The sequence below is a fragment of the Pelophylax lessonae genome, assembly GCF_965119305.1.
Source record: "Pelophylax lessonae genome assembly, chromosome: 1".
Lineage (NCBI taxonomy): Eukaryota > Metazoa > Chordata > Amphibia > Anura > Ranidae > Pelophylax > Pelophylax lessonae.
Genome location: NC_138768.1, coordinates 592,631,614 through 592,657,977, shown reverse-complemented (window position 1 = coordinate 592,657,977; position 26,364 = coordinate 592,631,614). Strand labels below are relative to the sequence as shown.

The window sequence follows — 26,364 nt, the reverse complement described above, 5'->3', positions numbered from 1 at the left end:
GGCGGCACTGATGGGCCCTGATAGGCACTGATAGGCTGCACTGATGGGCACTGATAGGCTGCACTAATGGGCACTAATAAGGCAGTGCTAATGGGCACTGATAAGGCAGCACTGGTGGGCACTAATAGGTGGCACTGATGGGTCGAACTGAAGGGCACTGGTAGGTGGCACTGAAGGGCACTAATAGGTAGCACTAATGGGCACTGATGGGCACTTACTGTATATACGGCATTGATGGGTACTAATAGGTGGCACCGATAGGTGGCACTCATTGGCACTAATATGTGGCACTGATGATGGGGCACTGATTGAAACTGATAGGTGGCACTAGTGGGCATTGATATGTGACACTAGTGGGCACTGGTAGGTGGCACTGGTGGGCACTGATAGGTGGCACTGACCTGCACTGGTAGGTGGCACTGCCCTGCACTCTTAGGTGGCACTGGTGGGCCCTGGTGAGTGGCACTGGTTGGCACAGATTCTCCTCTCCTCTTTGGGACCGATGTCCCTCTAACAGCAGCCAGCGATCGTCTTTTTTTTTCTCCCCACGCTGACAGCATGAGGAGAAAATAAAAGTTGATCTCTGGCTACTGTTTACATCACGTGATCAGCTGTCGATGGCTGACAGTTGATCACATGGTAAGGGACCGGGATTCGCTGATCACTCTGCAGGGAGCATGTAGGCAGCTCATGCACAGGAGGACATACATGGACACCCTCCCGGCAATTAAGGTCTGCGCTTTAGCCGTCTTTCGGGTATAGCGCGGACGGAAAGAGGTTAAACATCATTAAAATCACTGCTCCTGAAAAAAGGATCTTTTTTGCATTGGCGACAGTGTTCCTTCAGTGACAGCGGCTTTATTCCATTACAAGTCGTCTCTCATACCCAGACTGCGACAAATAGGCATTTTAGACCGAGCAGCCCACGGCTACTACCCTGCATCACACCAATATGCCTGAAAACCACAACAGTACTACAGACCATAAATACTTTACTATGCACTACATGGCTACCACACCAATACAATAGCCCACCAATACTACAACCCAACACACCAATACTATAGCCCACCAACTACACCACACGACACCAATACTACACCACATCTATATTACACCCCACCACATCATTATTGGAGACCACCATACCAATACTTCAACCCCCTCAGACTACTGGAACCCCCCATATGACAACATGACTAAATTTTTTGTGCCCCATCATAGTGCTACATTGTATATTTCTGGATTGGGGGTCACATTCTTCCCCAGAGGATAAATACAGCACACCGGATCTTCGATAATATCTCTGGTACATATTGTATATAAGGTGGTCTCTGGAATTGGTTGCTAGAGGTTCAACACATCCTTTCCACTCACCGATTGGTTTTTAGAGGTTACTGCACATCATTCCTGCTCACTGATTGGTTGTTATAGGTTACTGAACATCCTTACCACTCAATGATTGGTTGTTAGAGGTTACTGCACAGCATTCCTCCTCATTGATTGGTTGCTAGAGGTTACTGCACATCATTCCCACTAATTGATTGTTTGCTAGGGCTTACTGCACATTATTACTGCTCACTGATTGGTTGCTTGAGATTACCGAACATCATCACCGCTCATGAATTTGGTTGCTAGAGGTTACAGCACATTATTACTGTTACCGTTAGAGGTTAATGCATATCATTACTGCTTACTGACTGGCTGCTAGAGATTACAGCAGATTACAAATGTACCCCAAGCACACCAATGTACCCTACGCACACCAATGTACCCCCAGCACACCTCTGTAACCCCCCCACATCTCTATACATCCAGCACAACTCTGTACCCCCAGCACATCTTCATACCTCCAGAAGACTTCTGCACCCCCTAGCACACCTCTGCACCACCAGCACTCTTCCATAGCTATCAGCACATCTTCATACACTTTTGCACATTTCTTCTCCCCCCCACACACACACTCATCCCACTATCTTCTGTATGCCCCACCAGACCTTTGTACCCCCAACACACCTCCTTAACCCCCAGAAAATCTCTGCACTCCCTCCACATCTCTGCACCCCTTTTTCCCAAGTACATCTATTTACTCCCCCAACACGTCTTTGCAACCCACTCCTGAACCTTCAATACATCTCTGTACTTTCTAGGATCTCATGTAACCTCCCCAATCTTTGTAACTCGTTGAACACCCCGTGGCCACACACTATTCCATTCCATTTCTTAAGCTGTGATTTCTCTGGTGGCAGAGCACGGGGGGGGGGGGGGGTAGCCTACACAGAACGTCATGTAGCTGCATCACTAGCACACTAGCATTGATGATATTTATGGGCAACTGAGCTGAGGAAACCTTTCTCTTCACTTCCGGAAGCTTTCGGTATACAGGGGAGTAGGGACTCGGGAGGAGCATCTGATTCTGTGCCTGGGCTTGTGTACTGAAGCTGGTGGCTGCCCGGCACAGACACGCCTCTCTATGTCACGTAAGCTTCCAGAAGTGAAGAGAGAGAGGCTCAGGGCAGCTCAGCTGCCTAAAAATATCATTAATGCTAGTGACTCTAATGCAGAGTATACTCCCCCTGGCAGAGGCGTAACTAGAACCTTTGGGGCCTAGGTGCAAGAAACCATGAAGGGCCCCCCTGACCCCGGGGCAACCCAGCCCCATGCATCACCCCTGTATACCTGGATAGGAGGGGCGGCATATAGAGGAACTCCTGCAGTGGAGAGGGGATTGGATGCTTTATATGCTGCCCTGCTGCCCCTCCTATTCAGGTGTACAGGGGTGAGGCATGGACCCCCTGGAACATGGGGTTGGAATGAGTCACAGCGGTGGTGGTAGTGATGGGGGGATGGAATGGGATCAGTGGCAGTGGTGGTGGGGAGGATGAGATCAGTGGCAGCGGTGATGAGTGCCAGAAGTGGTGGGATGAGTGGCAGCGGTGGTGGGTTTGTATGAGTGGCAGCAGTGGTGGGATGGGTGGTGGGATGGGATAAGTGGCAGTGGTGATAGGATGGGATAGGATGAGTGGCAGCAGTGATGGGATGGGATGAGTGGCAGCGTAGTGGCATGGGATGGGATGAGTGGCAGCGTAGTGGGATGGGATAGGATGAGTGGCAGCATTGGTGGTGGGATGGGATGGGTGGCAGCATTGGTGGTGGGATGGGATGGGTGGCAGCAGTGGTGTTAGTGGGATGGGATGAGTAGCAGTGGAGGTTGTGAAGGGGGTGGGATGAGTGGCAGTGGTGGTGGTGAAGGGGGTGGGATCAGTGGCAGTGGTGGTGAGGGGGGTGACCAGTGGCAGCGGTAGTGGTGGTGAGGGGGGTGGTATCAGTGGCAGATAAGGTGGGATAGGATGAGTAGCAGTGGTGAAGGAGGTAGGATGAGTGGCAGCGGTGGTGGTGAAGGAGATGGGATGAGTGACAGTGGTGGTGAGGAAAAGAGGTGGGATCAGTGGCAGCAGTGGTGGTGAAGAGGGTGGGATCAGTGGTGGTGATGAAGGGAGTGGAATTAGTGGCAGCGGTGGTGGTGGTGAAGGGAGTTGGATTAGTGGCAGCAGTGATGGTGGTGAAGGGAGTGGGATTAGTGGCAGCGGTGGTGGTAGTGAAGGGAGTGGGATTAGTGGCAGTGGTAGTGGTGGTGAAGGGAGTGGGATTAGTGGCAGCGGTGGTGGTGGTGAAGGGAGTGGGATTAGTGGCAGTGGTGGAGGTTGTTAAGGGAGTGGGATTAGTGGCAGCGCTGGTGGTGAGGGGTGGGATTAGTGGCAGCGCTGGTGGTGAGGGGTGGGATTAGTGGCAGCGGTGGTGGTGAAGGGTGTGGGATCAGTCAAAGCAGTGGTGGTGAAGGGGGTGATTAGTAGCAGCGGTGGTGGTGAAGGGAGTGGGATTAGTGGCAGCGGCGGCGGTGAAAGGAGTGGGGTTAGTGGCAGCGGTGGTGGTGGTGAAAGGAGCGGGATTAGTGGCAGCTGTGGTGGTGGTAAAAGGAGTGGGATTAGTGGCAGCAGTGGTGGTGGTGGTGGTGAAGGGAGTGGGATTATTGGCAGCGATGATGGTGGTGAAGAGTGTGGGATTAGTTGCAGCAGTGGTGGTGGTGAGGGGGGTGGGATCAGTGGCAGCGATGGTGGTGAGGGGGGTGGGATTAGCGGCAGTGATGATGGTGAGGTGGGTGGCAGCAGTGGCAGGCAGGAGGGATGGGATTAGTGGCAGCGGTGGTGGTGAGGGGGGTGATTAGTTGCAGCAGTGGTGGTGGTGAAGGGGGGTGGGATCAGTGGCAGCGGTGGTGGGGAGGGGGGTGGGATTAGTGGCAGTGGTGGTGGTGAGGGGATGATAAGTGGCAGTAGTGGTGATGGTGAGGGGGGGTGGGATCAGTGGCAGCAGTTGTGGGGTGGTGGGATTAGTGGCAGTGCTGGTGGGGTGAGGGTGTTGGCAGCAGTGGCAGTGGGTTGTGAAATTAGTGGCAGTGGTGGTGGTGAGGGGGGTGATTAGTGGCAGTAGTGGTGGTGGTGAGGGGGGTGGGATCAGTGGCAGCGGTGGTGGTGAGGGGGTGGCACCAGTGGCAGTGAGGGGGGATGGATTAGTAGCAGTGATGGTGCCATCCCCCCTCACCACCACCACAGATCTCATCTCTATCCCCCATCACCTCTAATGTAGAGGTGATGGGGGAAATAGGGATCAGATCTGTGGTGAGGGGGAGGGGGATTAGTAAGAGGCAGAGGTAATGGAGGATGGGATCCGATGCACTAACATTTGGAAGTTACTTACTTGGTCATCGATTCCCCCTCAGTTCTCAGCTACTGGCTCCAGAGATGCCTCAGTGTCACGGGTCTCCTTACAGAGGGGAGAGCTCCTCCCCCTTTCAGCTGATTGGTGTCAGCTGGTCAGCTGTCAGTGTCCACCTCCGCACATAGTTTGAATTCTCTCTCTCTCCTTGGAGAGGATAGACGGGGCGGTCCAGGTTCCAATGAAAAGGATGCCGCTTTGCTCCGCCCCCCCCCCCCGCAGCGGCCGGCCACACGGCCCCCTCCCCTGCACCGCGGAATGGACGGGCTCCTCAAGGTGGGAGAAAGGGGGTGAGCGGGCCCCCTTCAGTGGCAGAACTCCAGGGCCCAGTCGCAAGTGCGACTGCTGCACCCCTGGTAGTTCCGCCACTGCCCCCTGGCACCAGAGAAGCCGCAGAGCTGCCAGCCGAAGGTGCAGCAGCAAATCGGGGAAGGAACAGGACAGTTGCCATGTATGCTATGTGCAGGCTAAAGAGACAGCTGCTTTGGGTCCCGCAACATGGAAAGACCCAGGGCAGCTGCCCCTTTTGCCGGCCCTGGTTAAGACATGCGGCCCGGAGCCTCGGTCCACTGGGCAAATACCTGCTGTGCTCTATGGCCAGCCCAGGCCTCCCTGCTGGTGGCCAAGGCATGGATCCTGGTTCACACTTCATCACTCCCAGCTTCCTGGTGACCCCCGACTGTTATGCCCATCAGATGCCATTTTTTTTATAAGTCCTATTTTATCCATTTAATAAATGCTTTCTGCTTAATATACTATACTATGGGGTTTTGCACTCTTGTCTTTCCTTTTGTTTTTTGGTGAGCAGGAGGAGACTAGGGAATATTTAATAGTACACATATTCCAAATCTGCCTAGTAAAAAACATTGGACCTAAAAGTAAATGTTTCATTGCCTTCTAGGCAGATTTTACGTAGGCCGTATTGGCGAACATAACTGCACTGGGTATATTTGCCCTAAATTAATTTCCAATCAGTGGAGAATATGACATAAGTGCAAAGCATAACAGTATTTCTTCAGATCTGGGGCTCCTAGATGCCCACCCTGGATCCTTAGGATAACAGAACTGAGCTAGCTATTCTGTTGTTTTTTTTAATGTCATTTAAATTAAAACAATGTTTTTGTAGATTGCATAGTTTTTGCATAGGGGGGTTTGTTTACAAGGGGCACTATTTGTATGGAATATCTTCTCTTCCTGTTCAGCAATGGGAGTGGATTCTTGGCACAAAGCCCAGACAGCTGATTGGAGGAAAGGCACAACCCCTCACTCCATTTAGGCAGAGACTTGCAGAGCTGGGCTGTGATAAGACAAACTCTCTGCTAATCTACTTATAACAACCTCCCATGACACAAATTTCAGCCTGGTTTTAGCTTGGTTGACGAAGAACTTGTCAGACATTCTAATGCTGATAAAAGAGCAATGAAACAGCAGAAAGACACGGGACTGAGGGCTATGGAGAGAGATAAGAAAACACTACAGATAGATGTGTTTAGGTCAAATTTTATGAATCAGGTTTACATCCATTTTAAGTGCATAAAATCATACCTAACTACATATTAAAATAAAATATTTTTATTATGTATTTGTGTTTATAGCTGAGCCCAGTATTTAAAGACACGGTGCTTAAAGGAACATTTAATGCAACTCTACCTAACCCATTGCTTAATCAAGTGGAAGGCCCTTCACGGAAGGACATAGCAGATAAACAGCCATTTTCTCTAAGTGTCTAATACTGTTTAAATCACCGGTAAGTAAAAATTGACCATGTTTGGATGTTTGGATTAAATGTTTATAATGCAAAGTGTAATAAACTATGCCACAAGCTACAAGCTAACCAATACATTTCAGAAGTAATGACTAATTTTTGCAAACACAGAGAGAGAGAGAGAGTTACTAAAAGTGGTGCACTCCGAATCTGGTTCGGCTGTGCACAATAGCCAATTAGCTACTAAACTTCAGTTTGTTCAATTAAGCTTTGGCAATAGAACCTGGAAGATGATTGATTTCTATGCAAAGCTGCCCCAGATTTTACACTCTGCAGATTTAGTAAATCTAAGTGTTCTAGTCATGGGGCATAAGACATCATTTTTTAAATATCATTTTTATTGATTTACCCAAACCTTAATGCAATAATGGTCTATTTACCTGATACAAAAGACAGCACATGTTTTTCAGTGTGTATTATGCTACAGATAGCTGTTATATTGTGGACATGCTCTGTAAGATGATCACAAAATGAGATTTAAGATTGATAAATAATAGTGCAGTGCTCAAGTGATCAAATGTATCTGGTTTGAACTCTATTAGTCCATGAAGTGAAAAATCAATAATGGTCAGACAAAGTCTAAGTAAAACCAAAGGTATTATTCTTTGAGGTCCCACAACCGTGACAGAAATGGAAACCCTCAAGAAAGCCAGATGACACACTTCACTCTTATGCACTGCTTACCAGATGGAGTGTGACCCCCAAATAAGTGTGGCCAACATGCGCTCTTTTTACAAAGCCAGTTCAGCTTCCCAGGCAGGTAGAAGGACTCACTTTAAGGATGGCAGCCAAATGGCTCCAAAAATCCAGCCACGGTGGTAGGCTTACACACCCGTTCCCAAGCAGCACCGAGTCAGATATAAAATATAAAAGTACTCCAACAGCGTTATACAGTTAAAATCAATGTCACTTTATTACAAAAAAAATGCATGCTTGTAGAAAGAATCAGGCAGACGCCAGTAGATCAGGCTTCCAGCAACAAAGATGGCCTCTATGCGACTGCACATGTGCAGTGGTGTGTGGCTTGACACTACGCGTTTTGTCACATATGACGTCATCAGGGGCACGTACACACACCTCACCATGCTCCTTATAAAGACACCAAGCCTAGGAAGGATCCTTGCGTTTGGCTATAATAAACCATTATTACAAATAGAGGAATTTAACCCTCCACCCACCTTGCAGTGAGACATGTAGTTGTTGCAACTCTCCACCATCTTGTGGCGAGGAAAAATCATACTTGTTTGAGACTCATACTAATAGAAATAATGCCAAAACTATGTCAAACTCAAGCCAAATCTCCCATGGTAGATTGAAGGGGAGGAATCCTTTCCTGGCTTAATGCCACACACATTTCTCAATACTGCATATATACAACATTAAACAATAAAGGATACCTAAAATTTAAAATTCATAAACTAATAAATACATTAAAAATATAGGTACATTTTAACTATAACCAACAAAAGCGAACCAAATGTACCCTTAGTATTACTCCCATGAATGTTACGCCACTATACTAAAAATTGTACTTAGTGAAAAAGACTAAAACTGAGTTATAAAAATAAAAAAATGATTAAATTCCCAGGTACATCAATACAATGCCCTTACCTGATCTGGTTTAACTCATATATCTCTGGGTTTACAAACCCCGTCAGTTGTTTTTAATGAAACAATTTATGTCCCACTTTATATTTAGGCCCAGGGGAGTGTATGATTTGAGGTGATATATCCAGCTCATCTCTGCCCTGGATATATCCCTTTTCGCATTGCTACCCCTCTTATCAGGTATATACTAATCTATGGCTTTAAAAGTTGTTCCCTTAGGGTTCCTTTTGTGTTTTTCCGCATAATGTTCCCCCAATTTGACACGTAGGGCTCGTGTAGTGCGGCCCACATAGTCCAGGCCTCATGGTCACCTAATTAGATATACCACGTTCTTAGTATGACATGATATAAAAGAAAAAATATCATAGGACTTGCTTGTTTGTGCCGAGGAAAAACTAGTTAACTTTCTCCCCCTGAAGGTATTAATATGACATGCTCTGCACTTTTTGCATGTATAATAACCATCCATGTCACCAAAAAGGAGGGTCTCTCCAGTGGATCAATTACATTAGGCACCACCTTATTTCTCATACCTTTAGCACATTTAAAAATGACAGTTGGCCTCTACAGTACTCTAAAATGTGTGCTCCCACATCTTCTTTAAAACTACTGGCGCAACATTTGATATTTCTTTCACTAAGATGTACTATACATAGAGAAAAATATGTAAGCAAGATAATGAATTACACTGCAAAAGTAGGAAAATGTGATGAAAACAAAGACACTTAATCTGTAAAAGTCAGTTTAATGAGCAAGTTTCATTCACTGACCTAAACATCTAGGCAAGGAAAACAATACCTAGTGGCATTATTTGTGTAAAAATATTAAACAAAGGAGTATAAATGTAGATATTTAAAAAAGATTGAAAAAGTTGGCCCTGTTTAAATGATTATGGTCATGCAATAGTCAACATTTTAACAATTGTTAGATGTTTAAAACATGACATAGAAATGCACATGCAGAGTCTGCTGCCCCCCAACAATCCATTATCTTCTTGACTAATGCATCAATTACAAACATAGAAGGAAGCCCCAGAGCTTAGTGAATGAGGTGAAACTCTGAGAAACATTTCTTTGAACATTGCAACTGTGCTTCGAAAGTGAACAGTCATTTTGCCTTTAGTAAATCAACTCCTATGTAGCCATAAACCCTTACCCTTTTCACTGCCAGGCCCCACACTCTACTTTTAAACTCATGTGGCCAGACTAATTTTGCATATTTTTCCATTACAGCTTTCAAATTTTGTAAAAGACCCACCAAACCATACATTTTCTGAAAGCACATGGCCAGTTGAATAAAAAAAGAAGGTGCTACTGATTTTTAAGGCCCTGTGATATTTGCACAAATAGTTATCAAACTATATTTTCACAAAAAAATATACTAAAGGCATTTTTAGCAGATATAAACACAGCACATTTTACAAAAGTCCTGCTACATTCCTACTATATATTAAAGTTGAACCTGTATTAAGTAAATGCATACCAAATATTTGTAAATTTTAAATTGCACCTTGAAAATGAAAGGTATGCAAAACTGTAAATAACTAACTTTCTCTAAAATTCTGGAGGCTTTTATTTTTTACTTACAGCTTTCAGAGTTTGTAAAAGACCCCCCGAAACCATACATTTTTAGAAAGCATAGAACCAGGAGTATAAAAAGAAGGTGCTACTGATTTTTTATGCCCCACAAATGTTTAGTAAATCGCTATTGTCACAAAAAAAATTAAATAAAATCCCTATTCGAACATATAAACATAAGATAAAATATATAAAAGCTAGCGCTGGTACTAGTGTTCCATTAATCAAACAATATTGTGATACTGATCAGTGCACATGCTAAATAAAGTGCTGAAACAGTTCCTGAGTGAGATGCACTTATAATGAAACTAGTGTCATTAAAAAATTTAAACACAATATACAGCGCTCTAACAGTCCCTTATAGGCGTTAAATAATGCAAAATATATATAAAGCCCTAAGACATACTGCTAAAATATAAATAAGTGCAAAAATGGTGATTTCAAGTGAAAAGTCTGTGCGATCTCCAACACCGTGTATTCAAACAAGAATAATCCACCTTGTGAGCTGTGACAAATTAAAGCGGAGTTCCAGCCTAACCGCACACTCACCTGTCCCACGGTCCAGCGATGCGCCGTCTTCTCCCTCTCTGCTCCGCGGCGCCGGCATCACTGATGTGGGCACCCGGCTGTGACAGTTTGCGGCTTCACAGCCGGGTACGCACTGCACATGCGTGAGTTGCGCTACGTGTCGTGATTGGCCAGCAATCTTCTGGGACCTCTGACATGTCCCAGAAGATTGCAGGGAGGGAGGGAGAGAGGAGAACTTCCGCTCAGGGCGCCGCGTGGCTCCGAGCGGAAGTGGGAGCGGGTACCTGTTAAAACTAGGTACCGGCTCCCCCCCCCCAAAAAATGACATGCCAAATGTGGCATGTCAGGGGGTTAGGACTATTTAAAGCGGAAGTTCCACTTTTGGGTGGAACTCCGCTTTAATATGCTCACCAGAAGTAGGCAGGTCCCAAGGACCTAAAACGCTCAATAAACAATCCAGGCCCCTGTGGATAAATGCTCTCCTCCTCCTCTCTCCTCCAGAAAGCGTCCCCTGGACCACTCAAATATGAATGGGAAACAAGAAGCCAAAAATAGTGTAATCCTGTTTATTTAATAAAAGTGGAACAAATAAAGGTGGGTGCTTACATAAAAAGTGCCCTCCTGGCACAGGAAAGGATTGCCAAAGTTGAAAATGTTGTAGCCCAAGCAACAAGATATTCTTCACTTCTATTAGCCTGGTAGTGTGGCAGCGGTCGGGGTACGCAGAGCGGTAGAACACACGCCGACCACTGCCACGCTACCAGACTAACAGAAGTGAGGAATAGAATGTGCCTCCTCACCATCTGTCAATAGCCTCTGGAGCAATATTCGAATGTGAATCAGGTTTCAGAGGCAAAGGATATTTAGACACATGTCTAAATCTACCCTTACTATGTTTATTTTTATTTTTTTTATTTTTATTACTTTTTTCATATTTTCTTTGAGGGGGGGGGGTGGTTGGTTTGGGGTTTATGGTGAGATATCAGGGGACTAAACAGACCTCCAATGTTTCTTTTTTGAGACAGAGAAAGGGACAGTCCCTTTCTCTAAAGCCTCAGCTACATTGTGGATGAATGAATAGAAGTCTCTGTTTAGAGACTCCTGTTTATTCACATATTGAAGCATAGTAAACACAGTGATGCTTCAGTAATGAATAAACACCACTCTCTCATGCTCACTGTGTTCATTCAGGAGATAAAGGGGGCTGGTAAATCAGTGCTGTGTGCAAAGGAAGGGGACAGTTAAGGGGAAGCATTTTAGCTCATTGCAGTGCAGCAGGAATGTGGAGGGGCAGGAATCAGGGAAAGAAAGAGCAGAGAAATTGCAACAGGTAGGTGTCACATTTTAGATAAATAGATCTGATCAGCGGCTTGTAAGCCGCTAATCAAAGCTATTGCTATTGCATGGAAGTGACCATGAGCTTATAGCAGAAGGAGGAACGACAAGTCCATACAGCGTACAGACCTGGACAACTAGATGCAGTGTTGTAGGTCCATACACCATACAAACATAGCAGTTAAAGGGCTAAATCATAACCAATATTTATCCCTGTGTAACCTATGTATATTCTTTATGACATTCTATAGTTGGTAACAGGAGCGTGCCTAGGTTAATTGCCACATAGGCAGACATTTTTGCCACCTCTACCCATCCTAGACACATTTAAAATCCAATACGGTTACTGTGACAACCTGTCAGGGATACCACATGCAGGCATCCAGCAAGGGTGATCAGATCAGTTGGCTGCACCAAGGAATCAGGACCCAGATGGATAAAGATGTAAATAAGTTTATTAAGCAAAATGACACACTCCAATACCAACACCAGTGACCATAAACAAGTAAACAAAATATAAATGATAACAGTACAAAACCCCAATAGAACCTAACAAACTATATACAAAAGGATGGAGCAAACAATAGCAGGACAGGACAGGGACAGGAGACAAGGAAAGCAGGGAGCCAGGTACAGGAAGCAGGGTACAGGGAACAGGATCAGAATACAGCATTCAGGATACAGGTTTCAGGATACAGGTTTCAGGATCAGACAGGGACACGGCTAGCAGAGAAAATACTGAAGCACTGAGCCTCAGTGAAGGGCGGGCTTATATTCCCTCAGCAGTCCTCCTCAGGTGCAGCTTAATTAAAAGAACAGTCCAGCTGCTGGGAGACACCCGCTGGTGGGCCCTGGAACTGCGCCCCTCAGTTCCAGGAACAACAGTGCCACCAGCAGGTGACCCATGTAATGACACAGATCCTGACAGTTCCCCCCCTTTAAGGAGCGGCCTCCGGACGCTCCATTGTGCTTCTACCCCAAAAGTCCAAAAAGGTCTCCCCTCCATGTCTGCGGGTCTTCTAGCACTCTCTAGGCCAAAGTCCTTTAACTTGCCGGAAGGCGTGCCACCAGAGTCCAGCAATTGATCATGCGCCCCACCACCAGGGTCTGGAAGCCGTCTTGGCACCCCACAGGTCAAGTTCCTGAAGAGGCGTAACATTAGGGATACACCTGCCCTCATTGCAACACATGTCCCAACACTGGGACTGAAGGCAAGCTGGACATCAAGCAGGGGAGCGCCAGCGGCATGCAGGATATCCGGCAGTGGCACACCAGGCTGGGCAACAGACAGTGGCACATCAAACAGGGCGGCAGCCCGTGGCTCAGCAGGCACTGGATCAGCAAACACTGGGTCAGCAGGCACCGGAACAGCAAGCACTGGGTCAGCGGGCACTGGAACAGCAAGCACTGGGTCAGCAGGCACAGGATCAGCAGACACATGATCAGCAGGCACAGGATCAGCAGGCACAGGATCAGCAGGCACAGTAGTGGTCACCAGAACAGCGGGCACGGGATCAGCTGGCACCGGATCAGCGGGCTGAGTAAGAGACACCGGATCAGCAGGCACCGGAACAGCAGGCACTGGGTCAGCGGGCACTGGAACAGCAAGCACTGGGTCAGCAGACTGGGTAGTGGTCACCAGAACAGCGGGCACCAGAACAGCGGGCACTGGATCAGCAGGCTCAGTAGGAGGCACCGGATCAGCGGGCACTGGACCAGCAGGCATTAGAACAGCAGGCACTGGATCAGCAGGCTCAGTAGGAGGCACCGGATCAGTGGGCACTGGAACAACAGGCATCAGAACAGCGGGCACTGGATCAGCAGGCTCAGTAGAAGGCACCGGATCAAAGGGCACTGGATCAGCAGGCTCAGTAGGAGGCACTGGATCAGAGGGCACCGGAATAGAAGGCACTGGATCAGCGGGCTCAGTAGGAGGCACCAGATCAGCGGGCACTGGAACAGCAGGCATCAGAACAGTGGGCACTGGATCAGCAGGCTCAGTAGGAGGCACCGGATCAGTGGGCACTGGATCAGCGGGCACTGGAACAACAGGCATCAGAACAGCGAGCACTGGATCAGCAGGCTCAGTAGGAGGCACCGGATCAGTGGGCACTGGATCAACAGGCTCATTAAGAGGCACCAGATCAGCGGGCACTGGATCAGCAGGCATCAGAACAGCAGGCACTGGATCAGCAGGCTCAGTCGGAGGCACCAGACAAGCGGGCACTGTAACAGCAGGCATCAGAACAGTGGGCACTGGATCAGCAGGCTCAGTAGGAGGCACCGGATCAGTGGGCACTGGAACAACAGGCGTCAGAACAGCGGGCACTGGATCAGCAGGCTCAGTAGAAGGTACCGGATCAGTGGGCACTGGGTCAGCAGGCTCAGTAGGAGGCACTGGATCAGCGGGCACCGGAACAGCAGGCACTGGATCAGCGGGCTCAGTAGGAGGCACCAGATCAGCGGGCACTGGAACAGCAGGCATCAGAACAGTGGGCACTGGATCAGCAGGCTCAGTAGGAGGCACCGGATCAGTGGGCACTGGATCAGCAGGCACTGGAACAACAGGCATCAGAACAGCGGGCACTGGATCAGCAGGCTCAGTAGGAGGCACCGGATCAGTGGGCACTGGATCAACAGTCTCAGTAAGAGGCACCAGATCAGCGGGCACTGGATCAGCAGGCATCAGAACAGCAGGCACTGGATCAACAGGCTCAGTAAGAGGCACCAGATCAGCGGGCACTGGATCAGAAGGCATCAGAACAGCAGGCACTGGATCAGCAGGCTCAGTAGGAGGCACCAGATCAGCGGGCACTGGAACAACAGGCATCAGAACAGCGGGCACTGGATCAGCAGGCTCAGTAGAAGGCAACGGATCAGTGGGCACTGGATCAGCAGGCTCAGTAGGAGGCACCGGATCAGCGGGCATCGGAACAGCAGGTACTGGATCAGCGGGCTCAGTAGGAGGCACCAGATCAGTGGGCACTGGATCAGCAGGCTTAGTAGGAGGCACCAGATCAGCGGGCACTGTAACAGCAGGCACTGGATCAGCAGGCTCAGTAGGAGGCACCCGATCAGTGGGCATTGGAACAACAGGCATCAGAACAGCGGGCACTGGATCAGCAGGCTCAGTAGAAGGCACCGGATCAGTGGGCACTGGATCAGCAGGCTCAGTAGGAGGCACTGGATCAGCGGGCACCGGAACAGCAGGCATCAGAACAGTGGGCACTGGATCAGCAGGCTCAGTAGGAGGCACCGGATCAGTGGGCACTGGATCAAAAGGCTCAGTAGGAGGCACCAGATCAGTGGGCACTGGAACAGCGGGCATCAGAACAGCGGGCACTGGGACAGCAGGCTGAGAAACAGGCACCGGATCAGCAGGCTGGGTAACAGGTATAATTGTATGTGTTGGGAAAAATCTCCTTTTCTTTTTAGGTTTAGATACAGGAATCTTGCTAGTGGTTGCAGGGCTATGAATAGATTGTGAAGTAGATGGAAGCGAAATGGCAGTATTGGGAGATGGTGGAAAAGGAGAGACAGTTACAGAGGAGAATTTCTGAGAGGTTGCTAGAGGCAACAGAGTAGTAGAGGAAGTTTTCACAGAGTTAAATGCAGGAAAAGTGCAACTCGTTAAGCCAGGATATGAACAAGCAGTGGAAAGCAAACCATACCTAACTGCAGCTGTGGTTGCTACGGGTAACGGAGAGGATAAACTTTGAGAAAACTGGTGTCCAGAGGCAGAAGTGGATTGGTGTGAGTTAGCTGATGCTAAATTGGAAAGATCTGACCAGGTTTGCAATAAGGCCTGAACAAAACTCAATTTACAACCCCCTTGTCTGATTAGAGAATATACAGCATTCATGCAATCCAACAGGGCCTCTGGAGAATACACTGAATAATGTTCAATAAAATAGGGTTTATCATCTTCCAAGAGCCACACAAGAGATACCACCTGAGAGACACTAAAAGGAGGAGAATAATCATCACCACCCTTAGGGGTATTAGATAAAGCCAACTCTGCACAGAGCTGAATAAGTGGCTGAATCTCTTTGAACAAAACTCTGCCTTTGTCAACAAACGAGTGGGCCAGACGGATGCATTCCAACAACTGCTCGCTAGTGTAAGTTTTCAAAATTTGGCGACAATATTCCCTGTCTTCTGTTACAAGCAAAGAAAAATAAAAGACCTCCTCTGACTGCATCTTGCAACAACCAGAAAATTCCTAATTCCCAGGTGCAACCGATCTGATCGTTAGTGGCTTCAGTATTCTGTCAGGGATACCACATGCAGGCATCCAGCAAGGGTGATCAGATCAGTTGGCTGCACCAAGGAATCAGGACCCAGATGGATAAAGATGTAAATAAGTTTATTAAGCAAAATGACACACTCCAATACCAACACCAGTGACCATAAACAAGTAAACAAAATATAAATGATAACAGTACAAAACCCCAATAGAACCTAACAAACTATATACAAAAGGATGGAGCAAACAATAGCAGGACAGGACAGGGACAGGAGACAAGGAAAGCAGGGAGCCAGGTACAGGAAGCAGGGTACAGGGAACAGGATCAGAATACAGCATTCAGGATACAGGTTTCAGGATACAGGTTTCAGGATCAGACAGGGACACGGCTAGCAGAGAAAATACTGAAGCACTGAGCCTCAGTGAAGGGCGGGCTTATATTCCCTCAGCAGTCCTCCTCAGGTGCAGCTTAATTAAAAGAACAGTCCAGCTGCTGGGAGACACCCGCTGGTGGGCCCTGGAACTGCGCCCCTCAGTTCCAGGAACAACAGTGCCACCAGCAGGTGACCCATGTAATGACACAGATCCTGACACAACCCTACCACAATCCACCAAACAAGAAGAGGAAACAATGTTTTGTCACTTCTCAATGTTTCCCTCACGTTGTCGCATTGGTGGAACACCCCTGGTTCGGAAGTATGTTATTGCAGTAGTTGACAACAATGTTGGAGGTTATTATTGCAGTCACTCACACAATGTTTATTAAAGCAGAAAAAAACGTATGCACTACCACAGACTATCCAAATGTGCAAATACATTGTTTAAAAAAAAAAAAGCTGCTGAAAACCACTTAGTGTAAGTTCAAACACCAATAAAAGATATATAAACAAATATGTTGTGCTGCTGAAAAAAATAAAATGAACTAATATAATTACAAAGTGTGTCTTATATTATCGCAACACCTATATGCGTATATACATAAAATTTATTTCCATAACCCACCTAAACATCCAAATATTATACATGTGTCCCTCAAAGGTTGCTAAACATATTGCAATAACTTCATCCACTCAAAGTATTCATACATGCACACACAGCATGGGTAGTGATTCTAGGTTCCCAGTGCTGCAAAACCCCCAAAAATCTCCCCTCTCTGTCTTGCACCTCTGGGGAAGTTAGGTGTGCCCTTACCTTCATAAATTTACCTGTACCACATATATATATAGGTCTCAGTGCGCTTTCCCCACTACGGGTATCAACGGTGGACCCTGAAAAATGAGCTACTGCAACTTTAGGAAATCCACTGCACGGCTCGTATGTCACTGTAAAGGAACTCAGAGCCACATAGGGACCGCCAAAGTGTATTTCAAACCACCAACCAATTTTATTAAAAAATGCACTTACAGAGATAAAATAAAACTTATATATGTATACAGTGATTTACTCCGGATTTATTGGCTTACAACTGCCACACTTCCGGTCCATGGCTCCGATGTCACCTGGTCTGCCGCTAAGTGTATTGTTACTGGATCACGTGGCTACATCAGGGGATGGGCTTTGTGACGTGTGGCAGGCTTTTATAATACTGCTGTGTTTAGTCGCTACCATGGTTACCCAATCACTGCCACACTCTTCTCCACAGAGACATGGCAATCTTACTCTTTGCATACATGCTCCAGCTATCTTAACCAATTATAGGGACCTAGTATATGTCTAAATAAATCAAATTGGCCATAGGTGTGTGCAACCTCTTGCATTAGGGTATGTACCCCAAAGCTCAAACACACATGCCTTTCTCTGCAGCCTCAGCTGCACTGGACAGTGAATGAATGCGATCCTGCTCTGTGCTGAGCGGCTTCCTGTTTTTTCACAAACTGATGCATAGTAAACACATTTTATTATGCCTCAGTAATGAATGAACACAGTGAGTGAGTGTGTTCACTGTTTTCACTTAGAAATAGAAGGGGCCGGTAAAATTACATATTTACCAGCCCACTCTCCATTCTGGAACACCCCCCCCCCCAGGACCTGGGGGGAGAGGAGAGGAGGTATGCCAGCAGCACTGTGGGGGGCGCAATATGGGGGGAAGCCTTGGCAATAGGGGGAATCAGCACCACACACAGTAATTAGGCATGCTTGACACACCACCTGTGCATGCCTATGCAATTGGCGATGTTGCAGTAGCTTTCCTATTTCAAACTAGCCACACTAGGCATGAGAGCACATCCATCCCAGTGCAGTCAGTTTTCTGGCTGTGCTGGGAGAATAGCCTGCCTTTCCTTCAATAGTCATTCACTGGGAGGATCAATCTACTGCTGTTTCTTAACCCCCGCCTTACAAATCCCTTTATGCAGCTGAGAACAAAGATATACTCTTATCTGTTTTAAACTAACCAGTTGTTTTAAGGTAAGGGTTCACATATACTTTATTGTCTGATATCAGTTTGTACTTTTCTTCTATTCCTTTATCAACATCAATGTGAATGCAGGATAAATGCATAGTAATGTAAATGCAGTATTTAGTAAATTACTAAGAAAAAAGTCTTTGAAACATACCATTTTAGTTTTAAATTCAATTGTTGATTAAAAATGTAATTGCTGGATATTGGTAGAATCAACATAACCATATCAGAGCTGTTGGTTTGTAACCAGCAAAGGTTCTCTTGTTTGTTGCTTTGTTTTCTTTCCTCCATATGAATGCATAGTAAATGTAAGGGAGGTGCATAGGAAATGCATATAAATACAGGTTGAATGTATAACACTTAGATATCAATGCATGTTGGGTGCATAGTAAATGCATACTTTGCTAAACATAAAGGACCAGTCCATATAAATTAATTATTTTGTTTAGGACTGCTGGTTTGCTGAATTTTTAGAACCCTTAGGGGCTCTAGTAATATCTGGGCCTAGGTTGCTGCTTCCCCAGTTTTCTCCAGCACGAAGCGTAACTTCTGTATTCTTCTAAGAGTCAGACTTTAACAGGGCTTTTTTTAACACTGGAGTCCTACAGAGATCTACGAAGCCAGTAGGTAATTTAAACCAAGGCTATTGGTTTAAGATAAATTAACCCTTAAAAATGACCCTGCCACTAACTTCTTATAGTGAAGACCAGCCCATGAAGCAAGAAGGTAAACAGCTTTCCGATAGATCCCCTTCCACCACTTCCAGCTACCCTGACATGCACTGTGCCCCCCCCCCCCCCCCAACCTCTATGTCACTACAGAACACAATGGTGACATAGGAGCCATAGTGAGAAATTACTGTGAATTATTCACACCTTGAAGACAAACACCAGTAGCAACTGGAGATCTAAAATATAGCAAAATTGTAGGACCCCACCCATCAGAAAGATATTAACCATCTTTTTTTTACAGGTGGTCTTATTTTTCCCAAGAGAAGTAAATCATAGGATCACTTTAAGATGTTATACAATAAAAGATACATTTGTTCATATTGTTAATATTGAACTCAATATTTCATTTCTGTTACCTGTAGGCCTCTTTAAGATACACATACAGTAGTTAAATACTGTAGTTAGTCTTGTTGAACAAGGACACAAATCCATCTAGTTCAGGGGACTTTCGAAACAAAGGGCCAGTTTTCTATCCTTCAGATTTTAGGAGGGCCAGACTTTGGCCAGTTGGAGAAATGTTCTGGTGTAAGTGGGAGTACACAATGCCTCATCTTAGGGGGGAGGAATTGTACCCCATCATTGGTATCAGTGGGAGGAATAATGCCCCATCATTGGTGTCAGTGGGAGGAATGATGCCCCATCATTTGTGTCAGTGGGAGGAATAATGCCCCATCATTGTTGTCAGTGGGAAAAATAATTCCCCATCATAATGGTTGAAGTAGATGGACTTTGTGTCTGTTTTCAACCAGACTAACTTTGTAACTATAAGTGTCAGTGGCAAGAATTATGCCCGTTGGTGGTGTCTGTGGGCAGAATAGTGCTGCATAATTGCTACAAGTGAGAGGAATTGTGCCTTATCATTGCTATAAGTGACAAGAATAGTGCCCCATTGTTGGTGACAGTGCCAAGAATTATTCCCCTCATTGTTGGTGTCAGTTGGAGGAATAATGCCCCATTGTTAGTGTCAGCGGCAGGAATTATGCTGTTAGTGGTATCAGTGGAAGGATTAATGCTCAATTATTGCTATAAGTGAGAGGAATAGTGCCCCATCATTGTGTAGCACTTGGATCCCCCATCCTGCACAGCCAGGCACACAGACATTTTACAGGCATTCCAGAGTCAGAAAACATTTCAGTGCTTTTTTGAGGGATTAGAATTTAGGGATTGGGAAATTATGGGATGCCCATTTGACTTCAAACAACTTCAGGGACAACATATATGTATGTATGTATAACCTATACAGTCTAAATATACTCCTCCACTTCCTCCAGCACTAGCTTGCTTGCACAACTCCAGCTGGCACACTGTGTGTAGATCTGACAAAGCCCTCAGTCAGACTGTAGCAATAACCCTTTACAGGCAGGAACCCAAGCCCCCTTTATGCGTGTAGTAAAAATTCTGTGTCCAGCATACATCCCTGTGGCTACTGATCCCAGCACCACCTCTTCAGGCACTGCCAACCCACCTGTCTGGAGCTGTCCCTTTCACAAGCCCTCCTGGCTAACTTCTCCACATTTCTTTCAAGCTGAAACACTCCCCAGCTCACCCGGCTGACTCCTCAGGAGATCTCCCAGACATGCTGACTCTCTCCCTCTGTCCTCTCCTTGCTTCCGTGCCTCCAGGAAGGATTCCATTATATATTGTACAGGGTCCCTTTAGCACCCAAGCCCCAGGCCCGAGTGCACTCCCCCAGGCTAGGTGGCACCCTCAAGGGCAACCGACAGCCTCCTCAGCACTTCATCTTCCCCCTGACTGCCCTTGTCAGCAGGATCCATGAGTATTTTATAAGGTGGACTGCCCCCTGCCAGCCCATTTTGCTGGGGATTGGCTGGGGCCCTCATCAATACTCCAAGCAGCTCCTCTTAGTCCCCACCCATACTTCTGGAAGCTTCTCCAAGGTTCTAGAAAGTAGAGGGAGGTATCATAGATGCTACTTGCTGAGTCATCCAGTCTCCCTGAGTCACTCAACCCTGACCCAGATTAAACCCAGGCCTGGCTCTCAGACAAGCCAAATTTACCTACACTAACTATATACATCTATTCTAGCACACTAGAGGGTGCTACACTTGCTATACATGAGAGAAATAGTGCCCCATTGTTGGTGCCAATGGCAAGAATTATTCCCCTCATTGTTGGTGTCAGGTGGAGGAATAGAGCTCCAAGGGCTGAATAAACGCAAGCAAAGGGTCGCATTCTGACCCCCAGGTTGCAGTTTGGAGACCACTGATCTAGTTTAACCAATAATTGATAGATGACCATCTTCTGTTCCGATCAGCAGGGGATCCATGGTCAGATCCCTGAAATGGAGCTAAATCGCATAGATGTCGCTAATGTGACATCTGTGTCTGTTCATTTTATCCTTCAGCTTTTGAGTCGAGTCAAACCGATCCATGTTAAGTCTATGGGCATACAGATGTTAATGGACTTGCATCCATTTACATGCTTTTACCTCTGATCCATTATGTTTGGGTCTAAAAAAGGATTAAGGAGACAACCTTTTTTTCATTTTTTTTTTATACCTAGATAGACTTGGAGGTAATCAGATGTAAATGGATGCATGTCTACTTATACCCGCTTGCCCATAGACTGACGTTGAGCTTCTAATCCACCCCAAAACATTGTGAGGTAGATCTGATTGGAACACTGGAACATTGTTTATTTCTACTGTATACTTATACAGTATTGCTGACAAACATTTTGCGGCGTCCGTAAGCTCGACATTATTTTACGAAAGAATGTGTGTAATTATTTTAATCTGTTGCCCACAATAAAAAATGAATTGTTAATAGGATAAAAGTAAGTATCTGCTACTTAAGTTTTCCCCACAGATTGAAAGCCTACAGAATTTATTAAACCACCTGTAAGGAAATAAGTTCCTGAAACATAACATTTTATTTTGTGACTCCATTGCTGATTTAAAATTTAACTGCTGGACATCTGTGGAATTGACAGACCCATATCAGAACTGTTGGTTTGTATCCAGCAAAGGCTCTCTTGTCTATTTCAAAATATGGACAGGGGAATTTATCACAGATGTTAAGGAATAGATGGCAGGTTTTTGCATCAAACACAGAAAGCAAAGACTGTTTTATGCATGTAATACACATTGTGATATTTAAAACATAAAATGTAAGAATTAAACAAAAGCATACTTGTATAAAATAATTTTGTTTGAAATTGCGCCACAACAACAAATTTTTACTGATTCTACTTACTTTTTGTCTTACTTTTTCCTAATTTAGATTATCACTAAAAATAAATTGGGTATTTGTATTTTTAGCCTTTAGGGAAGGCAACATCAGATAACTGCCCTGACTGAGAACTAACTGCACCCTAAAACAAACAACATGCTTAGGGCCACTTCACTTGGAAGTCTATATGCGCTTACCCCCAAAAAAAAGGAAGCAACCCCATCCTCCACCCTGAATTGTGTAGGAAGTTCTAGCAAAACCAAAAGGCATAGAGACTACATTCTACACTGAATTATGGTATAAATGTTCCTCCTATCTTGAATCAGATAACTATGACCATTCAGAAGTATGCATTCCCTTTGCTTCTAAAGAGCACAGATTTGATAATCTGCAAAAACACATGAATCTACTAGTTCTTGGTGTGAAAGCACTTAGACACCAGAAAATTGGAATCTCTGTTACTTCAATAATAATCATATGGTAGACAGTCTTTTTAGAAGTTTCATCCACTTTTTGACCTCATGCATATGTGTAACGCTCCTGCGTTTTTGTAATAAGATGGATTTGCAGCTGCAGAAATCTCCACTCAGCAGTCATGTAGAGATGTGTTGAAATACCAATTCCAACTCCCAAGACTCATCACTGTGGCCTGCCTGATTCAGCATACAAATATACACACTCAATAAGATGTTCCTGGAGTGATAGATGTATATAGCAGTATAGTGGTGATGTGCTGAAGGGACAGGTATGAACAGTGACAGTAGATGGCAAGCACTCGAGAGAAATGTTCAGGAGAGTATAGATGGTAACAGGTAGGATGCAGATAGGTTAGCAATCATATATGGTAGTAGGTGGTAGGATAGCAGATGACATACAGGAGAGACTAACCCAGTGCAAGGATAGATGTTAGTAGGCTCAAGAGCTAGCAATCTAAATAACAGTGCAGATGATAGGTTTAGTATTGCATAGAGAGTGACAGTCTTTAGTGAGCAATAGATATAGTGTAAGTAGGTTTTATGGAGGTTTCCCCTGCGGGGTACTTATCACTAGAGAGTAGGTTAGTAGCGGGGTCCGGTAATGAGGAGTGATCCGGTAGCGAGATACAGGGATCAGGAGCGAGGTTCCGGTCTGTTCAAGGCAAAGGAAAGCAATTGGAGGTTCCGACAGCGAGACACACTAGCAAGCATGTGGACAGCCAAGCGGGTTGAACGAACGATGTGAGTGAGACCGCCGGCGGTTGAAATAGCCGCTCTGCGGCGCTCAGCAGTGACCTCATCGCTCTTAAAGGTATATGCGTACCACCTAAAGGGAAAGGTGGGACGCATTGAAAAGAAAGTAGTAAATAAGGGTACTAGAGGTACCAGAATCTTACAATATGCCACCTTGGGCTTATGTTGTAAACTTTGGGTGTATTTCCCTGTCTGGAAGATGCAGCTGCTGCGTACTGCCCATAGAAATAAATTACAGGAAGTGGCTATATGCAGGTATACACTGGTACTTGTGTAGCCACATGCATGCATTCTGACATAGAAACCTGGTCGCAGACTGTAGGTCTCAAGGGTTGTACATCCATATGCATGTGTGTGGTTATGCAAGCACCAATGTACTGTATACCCAAGTATAGCCACCCAAAGAAATCAAAGATAGGATACGGAGGAACATGGGTATTTGCAGTAGTTGTACATTTCAATTTTATGGCATTTGGTCATGTACTGTACATGGACCTTTATCAGATTTTGATTGCAAAACAGATCAACATAACCTACCACCAACATGCAAAACAGATCCCACTAACAGTTTTAATGGTATCACGTTATATAGAAAGTGATGGAAGGTCACCTTAAACTTTTCAGTTTTTTTGTGAACTGATATTATTGTGGAAATACTGATTTTAACATTTTGGATTTCCTGTGGCTTTCCGTCTGAGTGCCTATGAGATGTATGGAGCAGGCAGCTAGCTCAGTACAATGGAGGAATATCCTCATGATTGCAGCAGTTATTCACCTGCTTCACAAGATTGTGTAGATTATGTAGTTCTTTTATCTTCCCCTCAGTCAGGAGCCAGGAATAATGCTGCTGGACTCAAAACTGACTGTGTTTCAATGTAAGTCACAAGTGGCTCCTAAAATTTAGAGATATATCTCAGCTGGGTTCCCATCAAGCAAAAAACTCTACAGGTGACCAGGAGCTTGCTTGTATTAAAATCTTTTACCCATGGTGACAAGATGTCAGTAAATGGATCAAATACACTTGTATCTCAGTTCTCTAGTAAAATGCATACAATTTTCAAGTTTCAATTGATTAATCAGGAAATGGGTAACTTCCACTTATTTGGAGGTATTTGATTTGTGTACTTTGTTTGTCCCACCTTTTTATAATATAATACTATTGCAAATGTTATCTATATGCTGGTTTTCGGGGAGTGTCAAGGGGGAGGGGGGATTTTATGGGGATGTACCATGTATTTTAAACTTTGTGTTCTTTTGTGCAAAAAAAATTGGATATGGAGAGTGAGAAGCAGTTTCTTGAACTATTCATGAACTAGTGTATGGAGTATTTACATTTTTTTAGTTTGTAGAGTCTGTTATACAAGGTGTGTTTTCATGTTAATTAATTTAACTGTTAGAGTGCTGGAGACTCCAAACCAATATTTTTGGACTTGGTAGTCAGTTTCAGTCATCTGAATCTGCCATTTGGACAAGCACAAAGAGTGTGTTTGCTAGGTTGCCTCTTGCTAATGGGAGAAAGCCTTTTATTCAATTTTGTACTAACTATTGGAGTCTTTGGTTAGTTAAATCTTTCATTGCTGTTGAGTACAGTTAACTGACTACCAGTATCAGAAGTGTGGGGTGTCTTGCAATCTAGAAGTAGTGGCTACATACAGTATTCCAGGTAGATACTGAATGTGGTCTGTATTGCCTTTTGGTCATTTAGAAGTATTGTATGCTGTATGTGTAAGTGGCTGTATCGTAGATTGATGTACCTGCATCTATGCACTATTGGCCAGCAACCAGTTAAATTAGCTAGAAGGTGACTGCTGATCTGTGACATCAATAGTAAAAAATAAAATGTGTTTATACGATATGAATAAATTTGTACTCAGATTAATAAATATATATTGTATATCATTTTCATAATTATTTTGTTTGTTTTGGTACAGCTAAGCCTCCCTAGGCTGAAACCAGCGATCCAACAGACATTCGTCATTATTCTTATGAAATACCTACATATTATTCACTAGACTGTCTGCCTAAACTCAAAAAATGACATGAAAAGGAATATTGTTGCTAAAATTGCTGTATGATTGTCTAATTTTACATGTACCGTATAACTATATGTTATCAAATTTCTGGCTTCCAATAAAAATAATCTTACTGATTAATTATATGCTTCTGGATTTATTAAAGTGGCGTTATTTCTAGCAGCTTAGCTCTGTTATATCCCAGCACAGGATTCCAGTGAAAATGAATAGAGAAGTCTTGGAGTTATGCTTCAACTTTAGGACCAAAGTATAAAAACATACGACCGAAACTCATTTCTGCATGTGTGAATAAATGAATGCTTGTGATCTAAGATCCTATCTAGCTAATCATACACCGACGTTCAAAGAATATAGTGCAACCCTTCTTTGCCGAGTATTTTGAATATACAAATCAAGCTTGTTTGCCCCTGAACCTCTAAGTTGCAGCACAAAATGAGCACCTCAACATGTTTGTAGAAAATAACTATAAAAAGCAAAGTGACCAGTTCACTAACCAATGAACAAACCTCTAAGCATTCCTTACTTGCTCCTCTGCATGTCAAGAGCTGTTGCGCCCCTGTAGAGCAGGGTTACCTCAGTGCAGATGTGGGGCACCCCTGGGTTTCTCAGGCTTGGTTAGATTACAGAATGCTATGCTGTTTCCATGTACCGTGTGTGTAAGTGATGTTAATAGCGGTTGCCCTCTTTCCCCTGTATCTCTCTTCGTGTCTCTCCCCCTCTCTCCCTCACCCTTTTTTTCTCTTTATTTTTGGTTCGTCTGTCTTTTTTTCTTTTATTTTTCTAATTCTGTCTTTCCCAATTGTAGTGATAAATGTTGAAAGGCTTTTGAAATATAAATTCTGATGGGCAACAGGCACAGGAGGTTTTCCTTATATAATTGTGGGACTTTGGATCCTCAGACCTCTAATCTTTTTGTATATACAGTATCTCACAAAAGTGAGTACACC

The 26,364-nt window shown here is 45.1% G+C and overlaps 1 protein-coding gene across 1 annotated transcript in view; it reads left to right on the top strand.

The window, feature by feature from the left end:
* STPG2 (sperm tail PG-rich repeat containing 2) overlaps window positions 1-25,503 on the top strand; it is a 1,004,689-nt gene extending 979,186 nt beyond the window's left edge. Inside the window, exons 14-15 of the mRNA XM_082259340.1 lie at window positions 6,369-6,520; window positions 25,316-25,503. Of these exons, the coding sequence (XP_082115466.1) occupies window positions 6,369-6,503 (135 nt within the window). The 3' untranslated portion in view covers window positions 6,504-6,520; window positions 25,316-25,503. The remainder of the gene's footprint in view (window positions 1-6,368; window positions 6,521-25,315) is intronic.
* Window positions 25,504-26,364: the final 861 nt, after the last annotated feature.